Source organism: Bubalus bubalis, chromosome 5 (genome assembly GCF_019923935.1).
Source record: "Bubalus bubalis isolate 160015118507 breed Murrah chromosome 5, NDDB_SH_1, whole genome shotgun sequence".
In the NCBI taxonomy this organism is placed as follows: Eukaryota; Metazoa; Chordata; class Mammalia; order Artiodactyla; family Bovidae; genus Bubalus; species Bubalus bubalis.
Window position 1 is genome coordinate 78,362,174 of NC_059161.1, and position 21,168 is coordinate 78,383,341.

Consider the following 21,168-nt stretch of genomic DNA (forward strand, 5'->3'; position numbering starts at 1 on the left):
TTCCAGCTTGTGCTTCTTCCAGCCCAGTGTTTCTCATGATGTACTCTGCATATAAGTTAAATAAGTAGGGTGACAATATACAGCCTTGACATACTCCTTTTTCTATTTGGAACCAGTCTGTTGTTCCATGTCTAGTTCTAACTGTTGCTTCCTGACCTGTATACAGGTTTTTGAAGAGGCAGGTCAGGTGGTCTGGTATTCCCTTCTCTTTGAGAATTTTCCATGGTTTATTGTGATCCACGCAGTCAAAGGCTTCGGCATAGTCAATAAAGCAGAAATAGATGTTTTTCTGGAACTCTCTTGCTTTTTCAATGATCCAGTGGATGTTGGCAATTTGCTCTCTGGTTTCTCTGCCTTTTCTAAAACCAGCTTGAACATCTGGAAGTTCACGATTCACATATTGCTGAGACCTGGCTTGGAGAATTTTGAGCATTACTTTACTAGCGTGTGAGATGAGTGCAATTGTGCGGTAGTTTGAGCATTCTTTGGCATTGCCTTTCTTTGGGATTGGAATGAAAACTGACCTTTTCCAGTCCTGTGGCCACTGCTGAGTTTTCCAAATTTGCTGGCATATTGAGTGCAGCACTTTCACAGCATCATCTTTTAGGATTTGAAATAGCTCAACTGGAATTCCATCACCTCCACTAGCTTTGTTCGTAGTGATGCTTCCTAAAGCCTACTTGACTTCACATTCCAGGATGTCTGGCTCTAGGTGAGTGATCACACCATTGTGATTATCTGGGTCGTGAAGATCTTTTTTGTACAGTTCTTCTGTGTATCCTTGCCACTTCTTAATATCTTCTGCTTCTGTCAGGTCCATACCATTTCTGGCCTTTATCGAGCCCATCTTTGCATGAAATGTTCCCTTGGTATCTCTCGTCTTTCCCATTCTATTGTTTTCCTCTATTTCTTTGCATTGATCCCTGAGGAGGGCTTCCTTATCTCTCTTTGCTATTCTTTGGAACTCTACATTCAAATTGGTATATCTTTCCTTTTCTCCTTTGCTTTTTGCTTCTCTTCTTTTCACAGCTATTTGTAAGGCCTCCCCAGACAGCCATTTTGCTGTTTTGCATTTCTTTTTCCTGGGGATGGCCGTGATCCCTGTCTCCTGTACAATGTCATGAACCTCTGTCCATAGTTCATCAGGCACTCTGTCTATCAGATCTAGGCCCTTAAATCTATTTCTCACTTCCACTGTATAATCATAAGGGATTTGACTTAGGTCAAACCTGAATGGTTTAGTGGTTTTCCCCACTTTCTTCAATTTAAGTCTGAATTTGGAAATAAGGAGTTCATGATCTGAGCCATAGTCAGCTCCTGGTCTTGTTTTTGCTGACTGTATAGAGCTTCTCCATCTTAGGCTGCAAAGAATATAATGAGTCTGATTTCGGTGTTGGCCATCTGGTGATGTCCATGTGTAAAGTCTTCTCTTGTTCATAATGCATATTAATACAATAACGTATATTATGTGTGTTAGGTTGGTACAAATGTAATTGCGATTTCAGACCATGAATTTTAAATCATTATAACTAGGCTCAAATACATCTTTATTAATCAAAATAGGAACCATTGCAATCACACAGTTTTGCCAATGAGAAAGAAGTAAGTTTGTTTATTCCTGTAGCGTAAAAATCCATGCTTTGGTGTTCGATGGACTCTTGGAAAGCTTTTTCTGCCTCCTGCTGGTTGTGGAAGTGTTTTCCCTGCAAAAAGTTGAGATACTTGAAGAAGTGGTAGTGGGTTGGTGGGAGGTAAGGTGAATATGACTGATGAGGCCAAGCTCTGTAGCCCAGTTCATTCAGCGTTTGAAGCGTTGGTTGTGTGATGTGCGATCAGGCATTGTCACGGAGAAGAATTGGGCCCTTTGTGTTGACCAGTGCCAGCTGCAGGTTTGGAGTTTTTGGTGCATCTCGTGGATTTGCTGAGCGTACTTCTCAGATGTAATGGTTTCACCAGGATTCAGAAGGCTGTAGTGGATCAGATGGGCAGGAGACAACCAAACAATGACCATGACCTTTTTTGGGTGCAGGTTGGCTTTGGGAAGTGCTTTGGAGCTTCTTCTCAGTCCAGTCACTGCACTGAGCTGATTATTGCCCGTTGTCTTATGAAATCCACTTTTTATCGACATCACTCTTTGAGAAATGGTTTGTTGTTGTGTAGAGTAAGAGAAGACAGTTCAAAACAATTGTTTTTTATTTGCAGTCCTCTTAGGCTGCAAAAAGCTTGTCAAGCTTTTTTATCTTTCCTATTTGCTTCAAATGCTGGACAGCTGTCATTGTCAAGCGTTGAGCAAACTTCGGCCTCGATGACCCTCTGAATTGGCGCTTGTCCGCTTGCGATGGCCCGCCACTGTGCTCCTCTTGGTCAAGGCGCTCATCTTCCTTTGCAGAGCTTCTTGAACCACCGCTGGCATTGTATGTCCACTGGCAGTTCCTGGGCCAAATGGACTGTTGATGTTGTGAGTTGTCTTTACTGCTTTATGAATTTGAGAAAATTGCTAGAATTTACTTTTTGTCTAGCATCATTTCCCAGGCTTAAAAAAATATAAAATAAACAGCAGGTAATAAGTCATTAGCAACAAACAAAACAAGAAATGTGCATTAAAATGATGTATAACATAACCATATTTAAGAATGCATTCCAGTATCGAATGCGAAGTTCAGCAGTTCTAAACTGCAGTTACTTTTGCACCAACCTAATAGTATTTTATTTAGGAAACAAACCTTAAATATGTTAATGTTTCTATAAGCATAGAGAAATATATCGTCAAAAACTAAAAATAGTAGTCTTATTTTTTTAAATGGAATCTTATTTGGATATCCTAAATGTAAACAGCTTTCTTGGAGCTGTAGTTCTAAGAGTATAGTTTAAGTATCACTGTAATAAAATATTTAGGTAATAACATAAGTAAATATTGATCAAGTTGTTGCTGCATTAAACAGACTTCTGACAAGCAGGCAGTATCATCATACTGTAGCTCAACATGTTCATCCAGTCCAGTCCAGTCACTCAGTCGCGTCCGGCTCTTTGCGACCCCATGGACCGCAGCATGCCAGGCCTCCCTGTCCATCACCAACTCCCAGAGTTTACTCAGACTTAAGTCCATTGAGTCTGTGATGCCACCCAACCATCCTCTTGTTGTCCCCTTCTCCTCCCACCTTCAATCTTTCCCAGCATTAGGGTCTTTTCAAATGAGTCAGTTCTTCGCATCAGGTGTCCAAAGTATTGGAGTTTCAGCTTCAGCATCAGTCCTTCCAATGAATATTCAGGGTTGATTTCCTTTAGGATTGACTGGTTTGATCTCATTTCAGTCCAAGGGACTCTCAAGAGTCTTCTCCAACACCACAGTTCAAAAGCATCAGTTCTTTGACGCTCAGCTTTCTTTATAGTGCCACTCTCACATCCATTCATGACTACTGGAAAAACCATAGCAAATGTAATTTTGGCATTTACACATTAGTAATAAACATTTTTAAGAGAAAATTTACACTAATGTGTAAATGCCAAATTTAATATAGGAAAGAAGACAATAAGAGATGTGTGTATAAAAATGTTATTTGCTGAAGAAGTTAATATAGAGAATTATGTGTTTAACCAACTACCAAATTGTGTTATAGCCTAAGTGCTATTGTTTGGACTGGAGATGAATCCTGTTGGTTGACTGCTGTTAGTGAAGGGTTTAAGAGAGTAGTTGGGATTTAAGATAACTTGACTGATTTGAGCTTTTAAAGTTATATAAAAGTAACTGTAAAACACACTGCTACATGTTTACATTAAAAACATTTTAATGAAAAATAACTATTTTCAAAAGAAAAAATATTCAGTGAGAAGAGAGGTATTGTTTTGCATTTTTACAAACCTGTTTAATGTTTGCCCAGATAGAAGTTGGCTGGATTCTGTATTCACAGTGTTTCACAGCTTGAATAGCATCAGTAGAACTTATTTGTAAACTTAAGAGATAATGAGAGTAAAGGGCAAGTGCCATGTTGGTATGATAACAAAAATCAGTGTGACCTCATGGAGTCCCTGCACAAGCCCCAGTTCCCCACCCACACTTTGCAGGCCATTCTGTACACGGTGCGCTGGACGATTCCTGGTATGTTGCACATGTTCCATCAACTCTCTTTCTTTGTTTTGTTGCAGAGTCCTTTGGGCAGAATTATCCAGAGGTAAGAGTGTAATATTGTGATTTTAGAAACATGGTAACTCGCTAGCTTTTATGTTTGAGTAGAGTGAAAACTACATTTTCATCTTTTTTTCTTTGATAATAGAAGCATTAAGTGTGATGATCTTTTGCTATAAAAATAACTAAAATTTAATTTTGAACAGGGTGGAAAGTAGACAGTCCATATTGGTTGGAAATCTCAATGTTGTAAATCTTATAGTTCATGTCCCTTTAAATTTAAAAAGACTTTGATTAAAGCATTTTTCACAAACCATACTATCACCTGTATGAAAATGTGTTTTTTTGTATATTTTTATAGTTTTGATTAGTGTTTTTACATAATTTAGTGTTTTTACATAATAATATGTATACTGTAAGTGTGCTTTACTTTTTAAAATGTAGAAATATTTTGTAATACTTGGAGTGTTTACATGGCTTGATATTAATATAAATTTATTTGATTCTCCTAGGGGTTTTGTTTTATTAATAGATTATCTTTCTTGGAATAAATTTCAAGAACTATGATTGCTTGATCAATAAGATGACTCTTAGTGAATCCTGGTTTATTTTGCCTAATTGCCTTGTGGAGAATTTGTATAAAGTCGTAGTAGTAATATAAAGGATTGGTCACATCTGTTTGTAATAATTCTTTTAGTTTTTATAAATATTTCTCCATTTTGGTTAGTTTAATAAATAAAAGAACACACATAGATTATTTTGGTATGTATCATAGTTTAAATTCAAAAGAAGTATCATAGATGTTAGAGAAACTTCTAAGAAATGATTTGGATATCTGGGTATTATTGTCTGTTTCTTACCTTCATTTTAATTTTTAGGAAGCTGATGGAACTTTGGATTGTATCAGCATGGCCCTGACTTGCACCTTTAACAGGTGGGGCACGCTGCTTGCAGTTGGCTGCAATGACGGTCGAATCGTCATCTGGGATTTCTTGACGAGAGGCATTGCTAAAATAATTAGTGCACACATTCATCCAGTCTGTTCTTTATGGTAAGGCGTTTTAAAGTTTAATGTATTAAATATGAATTAAATTGGGATGAATTGTAACTGTATAATTGCCAATCTCACTAGATAAATTTTAATATTTAAAGTTCTGAGTCTTTGGCCATTAGTAACGTAATTTCTCATAGCTTGTAGAAAGATTGACGCATGCTGATGTTGAGCACTTGTGGGGAGAAATTCATTGCAGTATGGATCAGTGTCAGGCTCTGTCTGAGAATCTCACAGTACTGAAATGAGACATTTGCAGATTGCAGCAGATGGCAGGTCTTATTTGTGATACTGACCTTTTCATTAGAATAGAAAAATCTTGGTTAGGAGGGAAGCTTGAATGTTCAGGTGTCCAGCCTTGTCCTGTTCCTCAATTACAGCAGTTGTAGTGATCACAGACACGCCTGTTCCTTCATTGAATTGTAGTTATTAAGGCTTTTTATCAAAAATATTGACCTGAAATCTGATATTAAATAAATTCCCTTTGATTTTATTCTTACTCTCAGGGACTGTTTCTTTCCGAACATTTTATTTTGGGGCAACACTTCTTTTAAATGAGCTTGGGATCAAAAACCCCTTCTCCGGTCTAGATTTATTAAGTAACATACTTCCTTTGGCCTAAATATAAGCAGCTGTGGTATTATAAAGCACTGGTTTGCGGGGAGGCCTGAATCCCAGCCTAGGATTGGCCACTTATGAACCAGCAGCTTTGGCCAGAACTTTTCTCTAAAATGTAAAATGAGAGAACTGGCCTATATAATTTCTTAGGCCCTTTCTAGTTCTTTTGCATTTTATTTCTTTTTGATTATTATGCTTTTGCAATGAAGATTTAAGTAGACACGTACGTTTTGTCAGCCTTGCTGACGTGTAGCTCACGTGCTGCAGCGCGCACCCAGCTAGGCGCACGCTCACCTTATCCTCAGAGCTGTGCAGCTGTCACCACCGTCCAGCTCTACACGCTGCCACTTAAATCACTCGCATTTTCTATTATAGAATATAATATTTAGAAAATTAAAGTACAAATGCAATACAAAGAGAAAGACTATCTTCCATAGTCTTACCACACAGATATAACTACTATGAATATTTTGATTTGTTACTATATATTTTTTAAAAGCAAAGTTTGTGTGCCGTGTTTTATATTTTGCTTTTTTCCTCATTAACACCAGACATTTTCCTGCTTGTGTAGCCTTTAAAAACTTTTTTTAATGGCTATGTATCTTCTGGTAGATAAACCATAATTTGCTTGATTATTTTTTGTTTCTCTGCTATGTAGTGTTTAGTCAGTGTCTTTGCACATAAAAGTTTTTCTCTCATACAATCATTTCTTCAGCAAACATTGAACATGAATTATGTGCCAGATATTGTTTTAAGCATTTAGGGTAAAAGTTAGGGTTTGGGGGAGACAAAAACAAGTGCTAAATGTTCGTAGGTCCTACATAAGAACTACATTTGAAATTTAGTGGAGGCAAAAGTGCAAAGGAGGAAATGATGAATTGTATTGGAGAAGAATAGCGGTCAGAAAAGGTTTCAAAGATAAGGTGATTTCTGACCTCAGACTTGTAAGATGAGTGGGTGTTTCCCAGTTGTATCCCAAGCAGACAGCTCTGCAGAGACAAAAGCACGTCAGCTTGGTACGAGCATGGGAGCAGGAGGAACCGCAGCGGTTCAGATTCGCTGGACTGTGCTGTGGACGATGTGGTAGGGCAGCTGCCAAGGTAAACCGCGCTCCGAGGAGCATGGTAGGTGCTGCCCTGTAAGTTGAAGTCTTATCCGGGTGGTACTGTGCAGCCGTTAAAGCTCTGTAGGAAGAAAGGTGACACGGTGCGCCTTTCATTTTAGAAGAATCTCTAGAGCAGCGTGTGGGAAAGAGGATGGCAAATGAAAACAGGAGTGCAGAGGTCTGGGTTAGAGAGCGTGAGGACGGATGCGATAGGAGTGCAGCTGGATGGTGCAGATGTGAGAGACGGTAGAAATTAGAGGGCATAGGCGTTGATTAGGTAAAGGGTGTGAGTGAAGTAGAGAAGTTGCAGTGACGGCCCTTAGGTCTCCCGCTTGGATGAAGATGTTAATGTAAGATCTGAGGGAGATGCAGGGAATTGCAGTGTGTGTCTCCTGCTGTGCGTTGTTGCACGCAGCTGTTTTGTGAATATCTGCCCTGGCGTATGGTAAGGGGTGTGGACAGTGAACCTCGTCTGCCATTTTACTGCTGTGTTCCCCGCTTCTAGCATTATACCTGGGGTACAGTAGACACATGTGTACTTGTTTGGTGAGTGGGGTATCTTAGTGAAGATTTTTTGTCACAGAACTTGATTATTAAGAACTTTAAAACATGCAAACAATATATGAGTATATAGAGTAAAAAATGAAAGCCCCTTGTCTACTCCTTGAGGTATCCCCAGGCAAGAATTCTTACTGGAGTGGGTTGCCATGCTCTCCTCCAGGGCATCTTCCCAACCCAGGAATCAAACCCAGGTTTCCCGCATTGCGGGCAGATTCTGTGCCATCTGAGCCACCAGGGAAGCCCAAATTAGAGAATGAAATATATCTTTTATCTGTAAGATCTATCTGTATCTCTCACATATATAAAAATATACATAGACAAGTAAATGTGTATTTTTTTAAAATGGAAACATTGTTTTATAGCTTCCTCTTCCACTTAATATATGGGAGATGTTTTTCTGTATTGATATATATGTGTGTGTGTACATAGGTATAGTATTACTTGGTATGTGTGCATTGTAACTGTTCCTGATTTTTGTTAAATATATTTATACGTGAGAGTTAAGGTCAGTAATTACACACATCTTGCATTTTTCTTTGATCCAGCCTCACTTAGAGTATGACTTTATGTATTAATTGTTGTATAATATTTGTATATATTAAGGACTAAGAAAATTTCACCAAGAGGAGTTTCGGATAGGTATAATAGTTGTCTTCAACTATTACAGAACTGACATATGCCACACAGAAATTGACCTAAGGAGAAGCAGCAGGACTCGTAGATAGTGAGTGGAATTTATGGGGAAACAAATGTTAGCTTAGAATAGAGACGAGCTCCCAAGCAGAGTGCCCGTGGATGGGGTGGACTGCCCAGGGAAGAACTTACCAGTGGGACTGGCCCTTCTTGGGCTTGCTGTCTCTTCTTACAGTTGCTGCAGAAGATATTCAAGCACTGGATGGGGGCCACGGGATAGGTAGAAAAAATGATATTTAAGACTCCAAGACCTGTCTGTCTTTTGGGAAGAAACAGTATTATCAGATGTGAGAATGTATGAGAATCCCTCGTTCTTGAACTTACGGAATTTGGAACTGAAGAATGTATTGTTAATTCCCTCTACTCTAACAGAAACACAAGCCTGCTGTAAAACAAAAAGTTATTAAGATGCGGAGGGTCTAAAGGAAAAGTGGAGTCCCAGCTGGCGTTCCGCTGCGCCGTGAGATTGCCTGCAGTGTAGGAGCCGCAGAAGCGGTCCCTTGTTTCTCCCTTTCCCGGTTTCCCAGCTTTCTCCCATTCCCAGTGTACTTCCATTCTTTTGGCTTGTTTCTCTTGATATTTGTCTTAATATTTCTAAAGTACTTATGCATATTCTTCTTAGTTTAATTTCAAGAACTTACTTGTGACTTCTTACTACAGTGTATGTGAGTCTTGGCTCACCCTCTTACCCTCTCTTCACCCACTGAAATTGGGTGGACCATTGACCTCTTTGTTATCAACCCTCAAGTTACAGCATTTGTAGGCACCTTCCTTTTTAGGTTGGCCTTCCCAGAAAGGTCCTCTCGTTGCCTGGGAGTGTTCCAGAGGTGGTGGGAGAGGCGCTGAGTCCTTCGTGTGCAGACGTGAGCTCAGTCCCGCCACACGCGCTTCCTCAGCTCACTCCTGCCTTTCTCTGCATTGAGTGTCAAGTCTGGGAATACATTTATCTTGTCTCTGATATAAATAATGGTTTTTGAGCACAGTAAGTGCTAAGAGTTTTATGTGCATTAATTTTAATTCTCTCGTCTGCAGATACTGTTATTATTTCCATGTTATAAATGAGAAAGTTGAAGCTCAGAAAGATTATATAACTTGCGCAAGACCACACAGCTAGAAGGTCATAATGTCTAGGCTTGAGTATAAATCTGACTTGAGCCTGTGTTCTTAACCATGGAACTGTGTTACCTCCTATAAGTTCCTAAGTAGCAAATCCTATTCATTGCAAAATTTGAATTAAGACTCATTTAGGGTTTCTTTTTCTGTTTGTTTGTTCTTTGTTTCTCTGTTTTCTTTCCCTTGTTTTTTTTTTTTTTGGCTTTCTGTAGGTTACTGAACTATTTTTAGAATTTCATCTTGACTTATCTATATTATTTTTGAGTTTATTTCTTTGTCCAGCTTGTATAGCTTTTTAATGGTTGCTAGATATTACATTATATGTACATAACTTATCACAGTCTACTCACGTTGACGTTTCACTAGTTTAAGAGCGGCATAGAAACTTTACCTCTCTTTCCCTTCCTTGTTTATAATTGTTTTAAACATTTCCTCTATGTATATTGATACCTACCTAAGACAGTGTTAGGATATTTGTTTCAAACATCAGACCTTGAGAAAAAGTATTTAATTTTTTAAACACTTTTCATTATTCTTTCTTCCTGATGTTCTAAGATTCCTTCTTTCCTGATGATCTGAGATTTCTTCTCTGCTTAGAGAACCTCCATGAGCCATTCTTTTAGGGTAGGTCTGCTGGTGACAGAGGTCTTGATTTACCTCTTTGTTTCTGAAGGTTGCTGTCTGGATGTAGAATTGGGGACGGCAAGTCTTTTCTTCTAGCACTTGACAACATGTCACTTCCTTTTGGTCTCCATGGTTTCTGATGCAAAACTTGCTGTCATGTGAATTGTTGTTCCTCACAGGTAAGATGTCATTCCTCTTGCTGCTTTCAAGGTCTTTTTTCTTTGCCATTAGTTTTCAGAAATTTGTGTCTTGGAGTGGATTTCTTTGAATTCATCTTCTTTGAGGTTTGCTTAGCTTCTTGAATCTGTATGTTTTATATCTTTTGTCAAATTTGAAAAAATTTCAGTCATTATTTCTTCAAATACTTTTAAGCCTTACGCTCTTTATTTTCTCCTTAGAACTCTGATGCCATGGATATTAGATATTAGATCTTTTGTTATAGTCGCACAGGTCCCAGAGGCTCAGTTCATTTTTTTCATGGCATTTTTTTCTGTTTTGTTAAGATTGGGGATTTTATATTCTGTCTTCCAGTTTACTGATTCTTTCCTCTTTTCCACTGGCTGCTGAACCCGTCTTTTGAATTTTTTTTTTTTAATTTCAGTTTTTATATTTTTCAGTTCTGAGATTCCCATTTGGTCATCTTCTGTTTCTTTGCTGAGATTTCTTTTCTCCCCTATTTGTTCCAAGCATGTTTGTAATTGCGTGATGAAGCATTTTAATGGTGGCTGCATTGACATGTTTGTTAGGTTCGAATGCCTGTGCTATCTCTATGGCAGTGTCCGTTGGTTGTCCTGACTCTCCGGGAGGGCGTGTGCTCAGTGTGTGTGCCCATTGAGCTGCTCGGTTGCTGACATCTCCATCACCTGGCCCAGGACATAGGAGGCAAAGAGAAAACCCAAGGATCTCACAGCTGTGTTGTTCCTCCGATCCTACCGTACCCAGCCAGTCTGGCTCTTCTTTACCTTTGTTTTCTGTATAATGTCCAGGATGTTTAACTATACTTAGCAGGAGGAATTAATTTCTTTCTTAATTCTTTTAAATAACAGATACCTATCTCTATTGTTTAGCTTATACTATGATGGTGCTACTGCAGGGCCAAATTCAGAAAATTCAACTACTCCTCCTGCCTTCAAGAGGAAGAAAACTTGCTTTTGTTAAATCAACGCTTAAGGGCCTGCTGATTTTTACACTCTTCTAAAATGTTTGAGTCTCTTTTTTCACTGAGCCATCTAAATTGTTATCTTGAACTGTTAAGAGCTTCTGTTGCTAGATATGAAGATATCTTGTCATGAAAACATTTATTGCTTAGTGTTAGGAAAGCTTATAGATTTGAGTATATGTTTAAAAAATGAAGAAGAAGAAACATTGGTGACCCATACAGTTAGGGCGATAAGTGTGACTCATGCATTTTTATCTGTAAGGGTGATATGGTATTTTTAACTTAGAATATGTGCTAAGTTACCCTTTTTTCCTTCTCAGCTGGAGTCGAGATGGTCATAAGCTCGTGAGCGCTTCCACTGATAACATAGTGTCACAGTGGGATGTCCTGTCAGGCGACTGCGACCAGAGGTTTCGATTCCCTTCACCCATCTTAAAAGTCCAGTATCATCCACGAGATCAGTATGTTTAATCTGAGCTATTCTTTCCTGGGGTGGGTCTGATTCTGTCTGAATTATCTCTAAGCTCATGGTAATTTCAGTTTAAGGTTTCAGGAGACAAAAGCACACATCTCTTCAAACCTCTTCTACATGAATGAATTTTTCTGTCTTGGTTGGTTCTGAATCGATTTCAAAGATATTGTGGTAGTAGTTTACAATTAAAAACTGGCCTATAATAATTAAAACTTTGAAATGGGCAAAGATAGAAATAAGTATAATAACTGTTCTTGACCTGGGGTTTTCCCCCAATTATTTGAATTTCTTTAGTACCGGAAATAGTTCATTATGAAAACTACATTTAAGGAACTTCCCTGGAAACCCAGTGGCTAGTACCGTGTCCTCCCAGTGCCAGGGGTCCTGGGTTTGGGGAGCTGGATCCCACATGCAGCAGCTAAGATCCAGCACAGCCAAATAAATAAAATATTTTTAAAAATTATATTTATGTAGCTGCTGCTGCTGCTAAGTCGCTTTAGTTGTGTCCGACTCTGTGCAACCCCATAGACAACAGCCTACCAGGTTCTGCCATCCCTGGGATTCTCCAGGCAAGAACACTGGAGTGGGTTGCCATTGCCTTCTCCAGTGCATGAAAGTGAAGTCACTCACTTGTGTCCGACTCTTCGCGACCCCATGGACTGCAGCCTACCAGGCCCCTCTGTCCGTGGGATTTTCCAGGCAAGAGTACTGGAGTGGGGTGCCATCGCCTTCTCCTGTTTATGTAGAGTTACCCACCATTCAGTTACTGAGATACAACTATTTTCATTTCTCTAGGTTCTCTTTTAGTTAAGTTCTCATTAAGTTTAAAGCTTATTATATAGTGCTGCATAGCTCACAAAGCACTTACTAGCTCACAAAGCATTTGTCTGTGTTAGCTGTACACAAATATGTATTTTTACATAGTTTTAACTGATGTTTTGCTTTTTCATTTTCATGCATATTTTACCAGTTTGCTACATCTTCATATTTATTTTTAATGATTACATTTTGTTTTGTCAAGGTAGGATCCCATAACTTTACTCAGTCATTTCCCTATTATTAGAAATTTAGAGTGTAGTCTTTTTCAACTATTTTAAATATCCTTGGGCTGGATAGGTTGATGAGGGTAGTGGATAGGAATTAGGGAAAAAGGGCAGAGAGTCAGCTTTCTGATACCATAGCAACTGCCAATGTGCTATTCATATTTTTAAACAGGAACAAGGTTCTCGTGTGTCCCATGAAATCTGCTCCTGTCATGTTGACCCTTTCAGATTCCAAACATGTCGTTCTGCCCGTAGACGATGACTCCGATTTGAACGTGGTTGCATCTTTTGATAGGCGAGGAGAATATATCTATACAGGAAATGCAAAAGGCAAGGTAAGCCTGGAAGCTTAGGAGCTGGTGAAATAAGTAAGCATCACTCATCCTGCATGTTGGCTCATTTCATGTTTACTTGTTCTCTTTTCTTTGAAATTTCTTCTATCCCTTCTATCCCTGAGTGTGCTTCCTGCCTGTGGCAAATACAGCCTGTTCTGACATGCCTTAATAATTTCTGTTCTTTGGATTTAGAGTGGTCAGAGACTATTCAATCTAGAAGAGGATGGAGGGCCTTTACTGGGTGCTAGCAATAAAGGGCCATTACTAAATTATAAAATTTAAAAATCATCAATGGAATATTGCTAACAAGATGTCTGATATCTTGGTCTGAAAATATTGTATAATTTAGGCCACTTTAGTCTGTTGTTTTGTGTAGTAAGAAGTTAGGTTAAAAAAAAAGGTTAAGTTTTAGGATCCTTTTCAAACTTTTTAGAGTTTGAGTTCCATTGCATTTTTTTTTTTTCCTTTTTGACTGGGTCATATCAGTTAGTATGGCTACCTAAGAGAGTGGCAGGGTTGTGGGTACTTTTGTGGTAAAATGCACCTACAGTGTACTGTCTTGACCACCCTTAAGCGTGCGGCTCAGTAGTGTAAAGTACATCGGTATTGTGCAGCCGTCACCGCCATTTATCTCCAGAGCTCTTTTCATCTCACACTTACCTTGTACTTATTAAATGACTTGCTGTTCCTTACTCCCTTTCAGCCCCTGGAAACCATCATTCTTCTTTCTGTTTCTATGAATTTGGAACTCATCCAGTATTTTTTGCGTGTGACTGGCTTATTTCACTTAGCATAATGCTCTTAAAGATTCATTCATGTTGTAGCACATGTCTTCAAAATTTCTTTCCTTCTCAAATCCAAGTAATATTCCATTGTATGTGTATGTCACATTCTGTTTATCTGTTGATGGATACTTGGGTTGCTTCCACTTTCTGTCTCTTGTGGATAATGTTAAACACCGTCTTTTAAACATAAGTTAAGACATTGTCTTTAATTGAAAGGGGTAAAAGCAAGTTGAATAGAGATACTTAGGTTTTCACCCAGTCTTTGCCCAGTTTTAAAAACAGAACCCGTATCTAATAACTGTAAATTATCAGAATATTTACTTACTTTTTTTCTCTGTTAAACTTTAGATTTTGGTCCTAAAAACCGATTCTCAGGATCTTGTTGCTTCCTTCAGAGTAACAACTGGAACAAGCAATACCACAGCCATTAAGTCAATAGAATTTGCCCGGAAGGGGAGGTGAGTGCCCGGAAGGGGAGGTGAGTGCGGCCTGTCTCTTTAGAGACGGTCTTAAAAGTGAGCAGAACGCAAAATACATTGAGAGTCATAGTTTTTGTGTATATTATACTTAAAGTTTTTAAGAGTTTATTTAAAAAATATTTATAGAAACGGTTACTGTCTGGTTCTTAAGTTTGTAAAATTTACTGCATTGAGCCAGCAGACACATCTTACCGGAGGTTCACAGGCAGTTGCTTTACAGAAAAGATGTCTGAGTGGTCTGTGCATAGAACCAAAATGCCTGGCACATGGTAAGCACTGGGCAGAGATGAACTATTTATTATATTGTAATCAGAATTGATACCACAGAATTCACATAGTAATTGAATATGCAGTTTACTTACGTGAAACTTATTTATCCTCTTACTTTCAGATGTTTTTCTTAGTAAGTTTGGTTACCCAACTAGAAGTAGATATCAACAGAAACAAGAAGAAAATAGGTTGTCAACAAGAGAAATTGTCAGTAAGAGAAGGGATGGTCACTTTAGTTTGTATAGAAATCACCGTTCACACTTAGAAGACATTCATGTTCAATTTCTTTTGAATTCAGAAAAAGTTAGTGAAGTCTGTAAGAAAGTGGGAAAATAAGTTGTATTTTAGACAGATTTCCAACACTTCCAATGTTAAAAATTTGGGCAATCCAAATGATATATTATTAACTCATTAAGAAGAATATATTGTACTGTAACTAAAATAAGCCAGAGGAATGAAGTGTTTATATATATTTAACTGTAAACTTGTAAATTTGGGAAACTGGTTTCAATATATAGGTTTTGGATTTTAGTCAAATACTGGTACATATAGGGTTCAGGGATTACACAGGAAGTACTGATATAAAGCATTTTCTCACTTCACATTATATTTTAGCTTGAAAGGTGACAAGTAGATACATAAGTAGTCTGGTCCATTATTTTAGATTTTCACTCAGTCTCTTCCTTATTTGTTTGTTGTCTTGTGGTATTCTTAGTAACTGGTAGCCATGGAAAATGTTAACAGGAACAGATTTCTGACCTCTGGTGTTGATATTTTTATCGTTTCTGTAGTTGCTTTTTAATTAACACAGCGGATCGAATAATCAGAGTTTATGACGGTAGAGAAATCTTAACCTGTGGAAGAGATGGAGAGCCTGAACCCATGCAGAAATTGCAGGACTTGGTGAATAGGTACGTGCCATAACCCGGATGAATGTGTGCTCATTCAGTACCTGGGGTCCGGTTCTGGTTCTCCTTGGGTACTTTCTTTGTCCTTAGGACCCCGTGGAAGAAATGCTGTTTCTCTGGGGATGGGGAGTACATAGTGGCAGGGTCAGCCCGGCAGCATGCCCTGTACATCTGGGAGAAGAGCATTGGCAACCTGGTGAAGATTCTCCACGGGACCAGAGGAGAGCTCCTCCTGGATGTAGCTGTAAGTAGGATGAGAGGTTGCTGCTGTTACTTACGTAACACAGAAAACTGGATTCACTCTTAGAACTGACTTTTCTTTGCTTCATTAAAATTTAGTGGCATCCTGTTCGACCCATCATAGCATCCATTTCTAGTGGAGTGGTATCTATCTGGGCACAAAATCAAGTAGTAAGTATTTTTCTAGTTATGCTTTGAAACTAGATACTCTTTCTGTATCAATGACCCTTGCAAATAGTAAGACAAAAGTTACTTTAATGACTTTCTTTTCCACGTGATTCTTCTAACCTGATCAGATAGCTCTCTGCAGCTAGTTTTACTTTACTAGGAGGGTCTTGGTCCAAAGCCAGTTTACTAGCTCTGTTTTCAGGGAGAAAGTCTAGGGTACTTCCTGGTATATTTTTCTGTTGCTTATTAAGATAGAGCTTTCTTGTGCTTTTCCTATTTTCAGCTCAGTTAGATTCTGTTTTGCATTTGATTTTATTTTGAAAATTTTAATTATATTTTTAATCCATGTAGTCATAAGAAAACTTAACATTTTACCTCAGAATTACATCTTAAAAAGATTAAGGACATCCCTGGTGGTCCAGTGATTAAGAATCCACCTGCTAATGCAGGGGCCACTGGTTCGATCCCTGGTCCGGGAAGATCCCCCATGCTGTGGGACAGCTAAGCCCCTGTGCCGCAACTCTGAGCCCGAGCTCTAGAGCCAGTGCTCCGCAACAGGAGAAGCCGGTACGTTGAGAAGGCCATGCACAGCAGTGAAGAGTAGCCCCACTTGCCACAACTAGAGAAAGCCCATATGCCGCAGTGAGGACCCAGCACAGCCAAATAAAGAAGTAAAATCATTTTTTAAATCCTTAAAATGTTTTAAAGAAGACAATTGTTCATGAAAGAATTGCAGTTAATAATATGGCATGTTTAAGATAGGAAATGCCTTAAGATAGTAAAACCTATAGATATCTAATTTTTATTATCTGCCAAATTTGATCTCAGAATTTTGAGTCTCTCATGCCCAAGCCTTTCATTTATGTCATTAATGTCTAGAATTACAGACTGTTGCTTTCTTCTATGGTTAAGTAGTGTATTTTGTTTGTGGCATAGGAAAACTGGAGTGCATTTGCGCCAGACTTCAAAGAATTGGATGAAAATGTAGAATATGAAGAAAGGGAATCAGAGTTTGATATTGAAGATGAAGATAAGAGTGAACCTGAACAGACAGGTAATATTTCTCAATTGCAGATAGTATTTCCCAAAGGAAAAATGATTGTTTTAACTCAGTACTCATTGTTAATTTGTGCTGAAAATTCATTTCAGCACTTAGTCTAATTTTTTTCTCTAAGCTTGCACTTTTAATAGTGCTTTTAGAATCTTTATTTGTAAGGCATTGACTCAGAGCTTATATGGGCATTACTAGGGCTTGAGCAGCTCTCTAATGAGGATTTGCATACAGCACCTAGCAAAGCCACCCACACATGCTGGGTGCTGAGCTGCTGTTGGGTATTGTCATTCCTTTGTCAGTAACAGGAGGTAAATAGCATGGACTTGAGTCAGACTGCCTTAGACAGAATACTTATTCTTTAAACCTGAACTTCCTTATCTGTAAAAACTCTGCCTTTTAGGGTTGTGGGAAATAAATGAAACAGTTCGTGTAGAGGGCTCACGATAGTGGCTAGGTCATAATGAGCATTCAGATGTTCTCTTCTAATAGATCATGATCGTTGTTATTTTCATTTCTTGGCTTCTGAACTTCTAAATAGGAAACACCTTGAGAATAAATACCTCACTTTATAGCCCCCTAGTGTGTAAGCACAGGGCTTTGCATCTGGCGGGGTTTGTGTGTATGAATGCGCAGTGTGCCCCGCTGGCACTGTCACTGACTGCTGGGCTTCTTTATGGTGCCAGGAATCAAGGAATTGGCGTTCAGGTTAGTTCTCTCCAGCCTGAAGGTGCCGGTCCTCACTTCTGTGACATAAGATATCTTGTATGCCTCAGGAATCTTAGGAAGACTGTCAGGACTATAGGATGTTTTGGATTGTATTGGTGTTATTGGATTGTGTTGCATGGAAAGCTTCTCAAACTTGTGCATAAGTTGTTTCTTCTTCCCATCTCCTTGGCACATTGCACATGCCTTTATTGTAGCACTCACGTTGTGGAACTGAAATTATCCGTTTCTGTGTCTCCCCAATTAGACTACTGGGGCTTTTACACAAAAACTGTTCCCGACTTTCTGGGGCAGTGCTGTATCCCCCGTGTCTAGCATATGGTGGAAGTTCAGCACGAATTTGCCAGACGACTAAGTTAAATGTGTGCCTGATTTTCCTCCTTTGTTTCTCCTGGATTTCAGTTTATGAACATCGTAAGCTGCATGTAAGCAGCAGTCTTCCACTTCTTCTCACAGCCCTACTGTGTTTCTGCCCTGCAGGGGCTGACGCCGCAGAGGACGAGGAAGTGGATGTCACCAGCGTGGACCCTATCGCGGCCTTCTGTAGCAGGTGAGCTGGAGGCCAGGCCTCAGGGTGCGCCTCCTCTTCAGTCTCTGGGTGTGCTGCTCAGTCCCCACTGTTCCTCAGCCCCGTCTGCCTTTAGGCTCAAAGAGTTAACTCCTGTGATGTGCAAGAGGTCCCTTCCATTCTCCCTTGATAGAAAATCTTAAGGAAGTGAAGTAATTAATTTTATGCCATTTATTTTTACTACTCATTTTATCATATTGTCTGATTTTCTTTTATCCATCTTGGCTTTTGTCAAATTTTAGGTCCGTACCTGTTGCTTATGGTTAGATGATTCTGCCCTAGAGGAAGGGTTCATGGTTTAAGCAACTTTCTCCTCTTTTTTCCTATCCCTTTTCTGATCCTGTTCCAAATAGTGATGAAGAACTGGAAGATTCAAAGGCTCTATTATATTTACCCATTGCCCCTGAGGTAGAAGACCCAGAAGAAAATCCTTATGGCCCCCCACCGGATGCAGTCCAAACCTCCCTGATGGACGAAGGGGCTAGTTCAGAGAAGAAGAGGCAGTCTTCAGCAGACGGGTCCCAGCCACCTAAGAAGAAACCCAAAACAACCAATATTGAACTACAAGGAGTACCAAATGATGGTAAGGGCCGTATTTCCTCTCTCTCACCTGATAGACCCACTCTCCAGCACAACCTGTAATATCCTTTCTGGCTGATATTCCCTTAAAGGAAGTTTTCCATGAGTCTTTTTTGTAGTGTTTTATAGCTTTGTAACAATTTTATCTGCTTTCACTTCTCTTTTAAAATGGGGGAGATTCTGCCCTCAGTACTTTTCCTATGATAACACGCTTTAAGTCTTCTGACGTCTGGATCAGTTTGTTTAAGTCTCAGGCTTCCTCTACCTCTCCTCCCACATTCTCATTAGGTGGTAAAGTATAATACTGGTCAGACCTGGACAGTCTTAATTCTGGAAGCCTTGTTAGTCATATGGTAGAGCCTGGATTCTTGCCTGGTCTGCTGAGTTCCAGAGCCCGTTCACTTCCTGCTTCCACATGCCAGTGCGTGCATGTGCACTCCTGTTCTGACCTGTGCCATAGAGTATCAGTGGGTCTTTGATATCCCTTTTCTATTTAGAGCTGCTGTCAGTCAGTTCAGTCGCTCAGTCGTGTCCGACTCTTTGTGACCCCATGAATCACAGCACGCCAGGCCTCCCTGTCCATCACCAACTCCCGGAGTTCACCCAAACTCATGTGTGTCGAGTTGGTGATGCCATCCGGCCATCTCATCCTCTGTCGTCCCCTTCTCCTCCTGCCCCCAATCCCTCCCAGCATCAGAGTCTTTTCCAATGAGTCAACTCTTCGCATGAGGTGGCCAAAGTACTGGAGTTTCAGCTTTAGCATCATTCCTTCCAATGAACACCCAGGACTGATCTCCTTCAGAATGGACTGGTTGGATCTCCTTGCAGTCCAAGGGACTCTCAAGAGTCTTCTGCAACACCACAGTTCAAAAGCGGCACTCAGCTTTCTTCCCAGTCCAACTCTCACATCCACACATGACCACTGGAAAAACCATAGCCTTGACTAGATGGACCTTTGTTGGCAAAGTAATGTCTCTGCTTTTCAATATGCTATCTAGGCTGGTTATAACTTTCTTCCAAGGAGTAAGCATCTTTTAATTTCATGGCTGCAGTCACCATCTGCAGTGATTTTGGAGCCCCCAAAAATAGTCTGACACTGTTTCCCCATCTATTTCCCATGAAATGATGGGACCGGATTCCATGATCTTAGTTTTCTGAATGTTGAGCTTTAAGAGAGCTGCTATAGCTTGGTGTGAACCATATAGGCTATGTGTGCCTTTTGGCCAAGCAACTATTTCTCATGTAATGGCTGCTCTTTTGTAGTATTATAATTAATAACCAAAACAAACTTTTCTTCTTGTGTTAGTGGACTTGGGACACAAACAAAACTCTTTGCTCATGGGTAGGCGGCATGCATGTGCTTGCTTGGGGAGACGTGTGGATTCCTTTCCAAGCCTATCTGTCCTTTTACAGAAGTCCATCCACTACTGGGTGTGAAGGGGGATGGCAAATCCAAGAAGAAGCAAGCAGGCCGGCCTAAAGGATCAAAAGGTAAAGAGAAAGATTCTCCATTTAAACCGAAACTCTACAAAGGGGACAGAGGTTTACCTCTGGAAGGATCAGCGAAGGGTAAAGTGCAGGCGGAGCTCAGCCAGCCCTTGACAGGTAAGGACACATTGGGAGCACTGTCTGGCTTTCTTCGTGGCCTTGCTTTGTACAGCCCCTGACTCCGTTTAACTGCAACATTTTTTTCCTTCCTTCCCTCCTTTTCCCCAATGGCAGATAATTCTCTGAGTTTTAAGCTGCTCCCAAGGGCAGCTCAACCAGATTTGGCTTCATTCAGTGGCTGTTAACCTTGGGTCCATAACTAGGTTTCAAGGATCTGCATTCCCTTGATCTCCGCCCCCCCCCCCCCCCTCAAAAATTCTTTTTAACAGCATTAACTACCTGCTACACTTGAATAATTTCTAAATGTTGATGCCTGGTCTAGCTCTCTCTTACATCCCAAAGTCCTACTGTGCCTAACTACTTCCCAAATTAAGCTGCTGCCAAGGGCAGGCTAAACCAGATTTGGCTTAATTCAGTGGCTCTTAACCTTGGGTCTGCAACTATATTTCAGGGGCTCTCCATTCCCTTGATCTTATGTGCAAAATATTGTGTGAATATTTTTGTGGGGGAGATGCTTATACATTTCACAGGATTCCTTTAAGAATCCATGACCCCAAAAAGGGTAAGAACCCCTCGTTTAATTAATATTTTCATCTATGTTTGCCTCTATGTTTTTTGTTTTGTTTTGTCTCAAAGATCCACAGATAACCAAAAATATGAGCTTCTTTATACAGCCCCTGACTGTTTAACTGTATCATCTTTTTTCTCTCTCTTCAAATTGTGCAAATCCCAGAGGTGGTGGTTTTCTCTCTCTCAGTATTCTAGAAAAAATGATGGAGTTGTTAGTAGTACTGTCATGTTAAGGAAGAAGATGGGGTTTGTTTTTTTTAAAAAAAAAAAAAAACAAAAAAAAACACAAGATATTATCCAAAAGACAAACTTTGTAGCT

General features: G+C 39.7%; 1 protein-coding gene across 6 annotated transcripts in view; it reads left to right on the forward strand.

Annotated features, from left to right (window-relative positions):
- RBBP5 (RB binding protein 5, histone lysine methyltransferase complex subunit) overlaps positions 1-21,168 on the forward strand; it is a 39,319-nt gene that overhangs the window by 10,294 nt on the left and 7,857 nt on the right. For 3 of the 6 annotated variants that reach the window (XM_006062269.4, XM_006062270.4, XM_044943285.2), the window contains exons 2-13: positions 4,144-4,169; positions 5,002-5,174; positions 11,368-11,508; positions 12,735-12,897; positions 14,031-14,140; positions 15,223-15,342; positions 15,430-15,583; positions 15,679-15,750; positions 16,684-16,801; positions 18,005-18,074; positions 18,446-18,675; positions 20,085-20,276. In XM_006062269.4, the coding sequence (XP_006062331.1) occupies positions 4,144-4,169; positions 5,002-5,174; positions 11,368-11,508; positions 12,735-12,897; positions 14,031-14,140; positions 15,223-15,342; positions 15,430-15,583; positions 15,679-15,750; positions 16,684-16,801; positions 18,005-18,074; positions 18,446-18,675; positions 20,085-20,276 (1,569 nt within the window). The remainder of the gene's footprint in view (positions 1-4,143; positions 4,170-5,001; positions 5,175-11,367; positions 11,509-12,734; positions 12,898-14,030; positions 14,141-15,222; positions 15,343-15,429; positions 15,584-15,678; positions 15,751-16,683; positions 16,802-18,004; positions 18,075-18,445; positions 18,676-20,084; positions 20,277-21,168) is intronic. The other 3 variants (XM_006062272.4, XM_025277739.3, XM_044943286.2) reach the window with 2 other exon arrangements.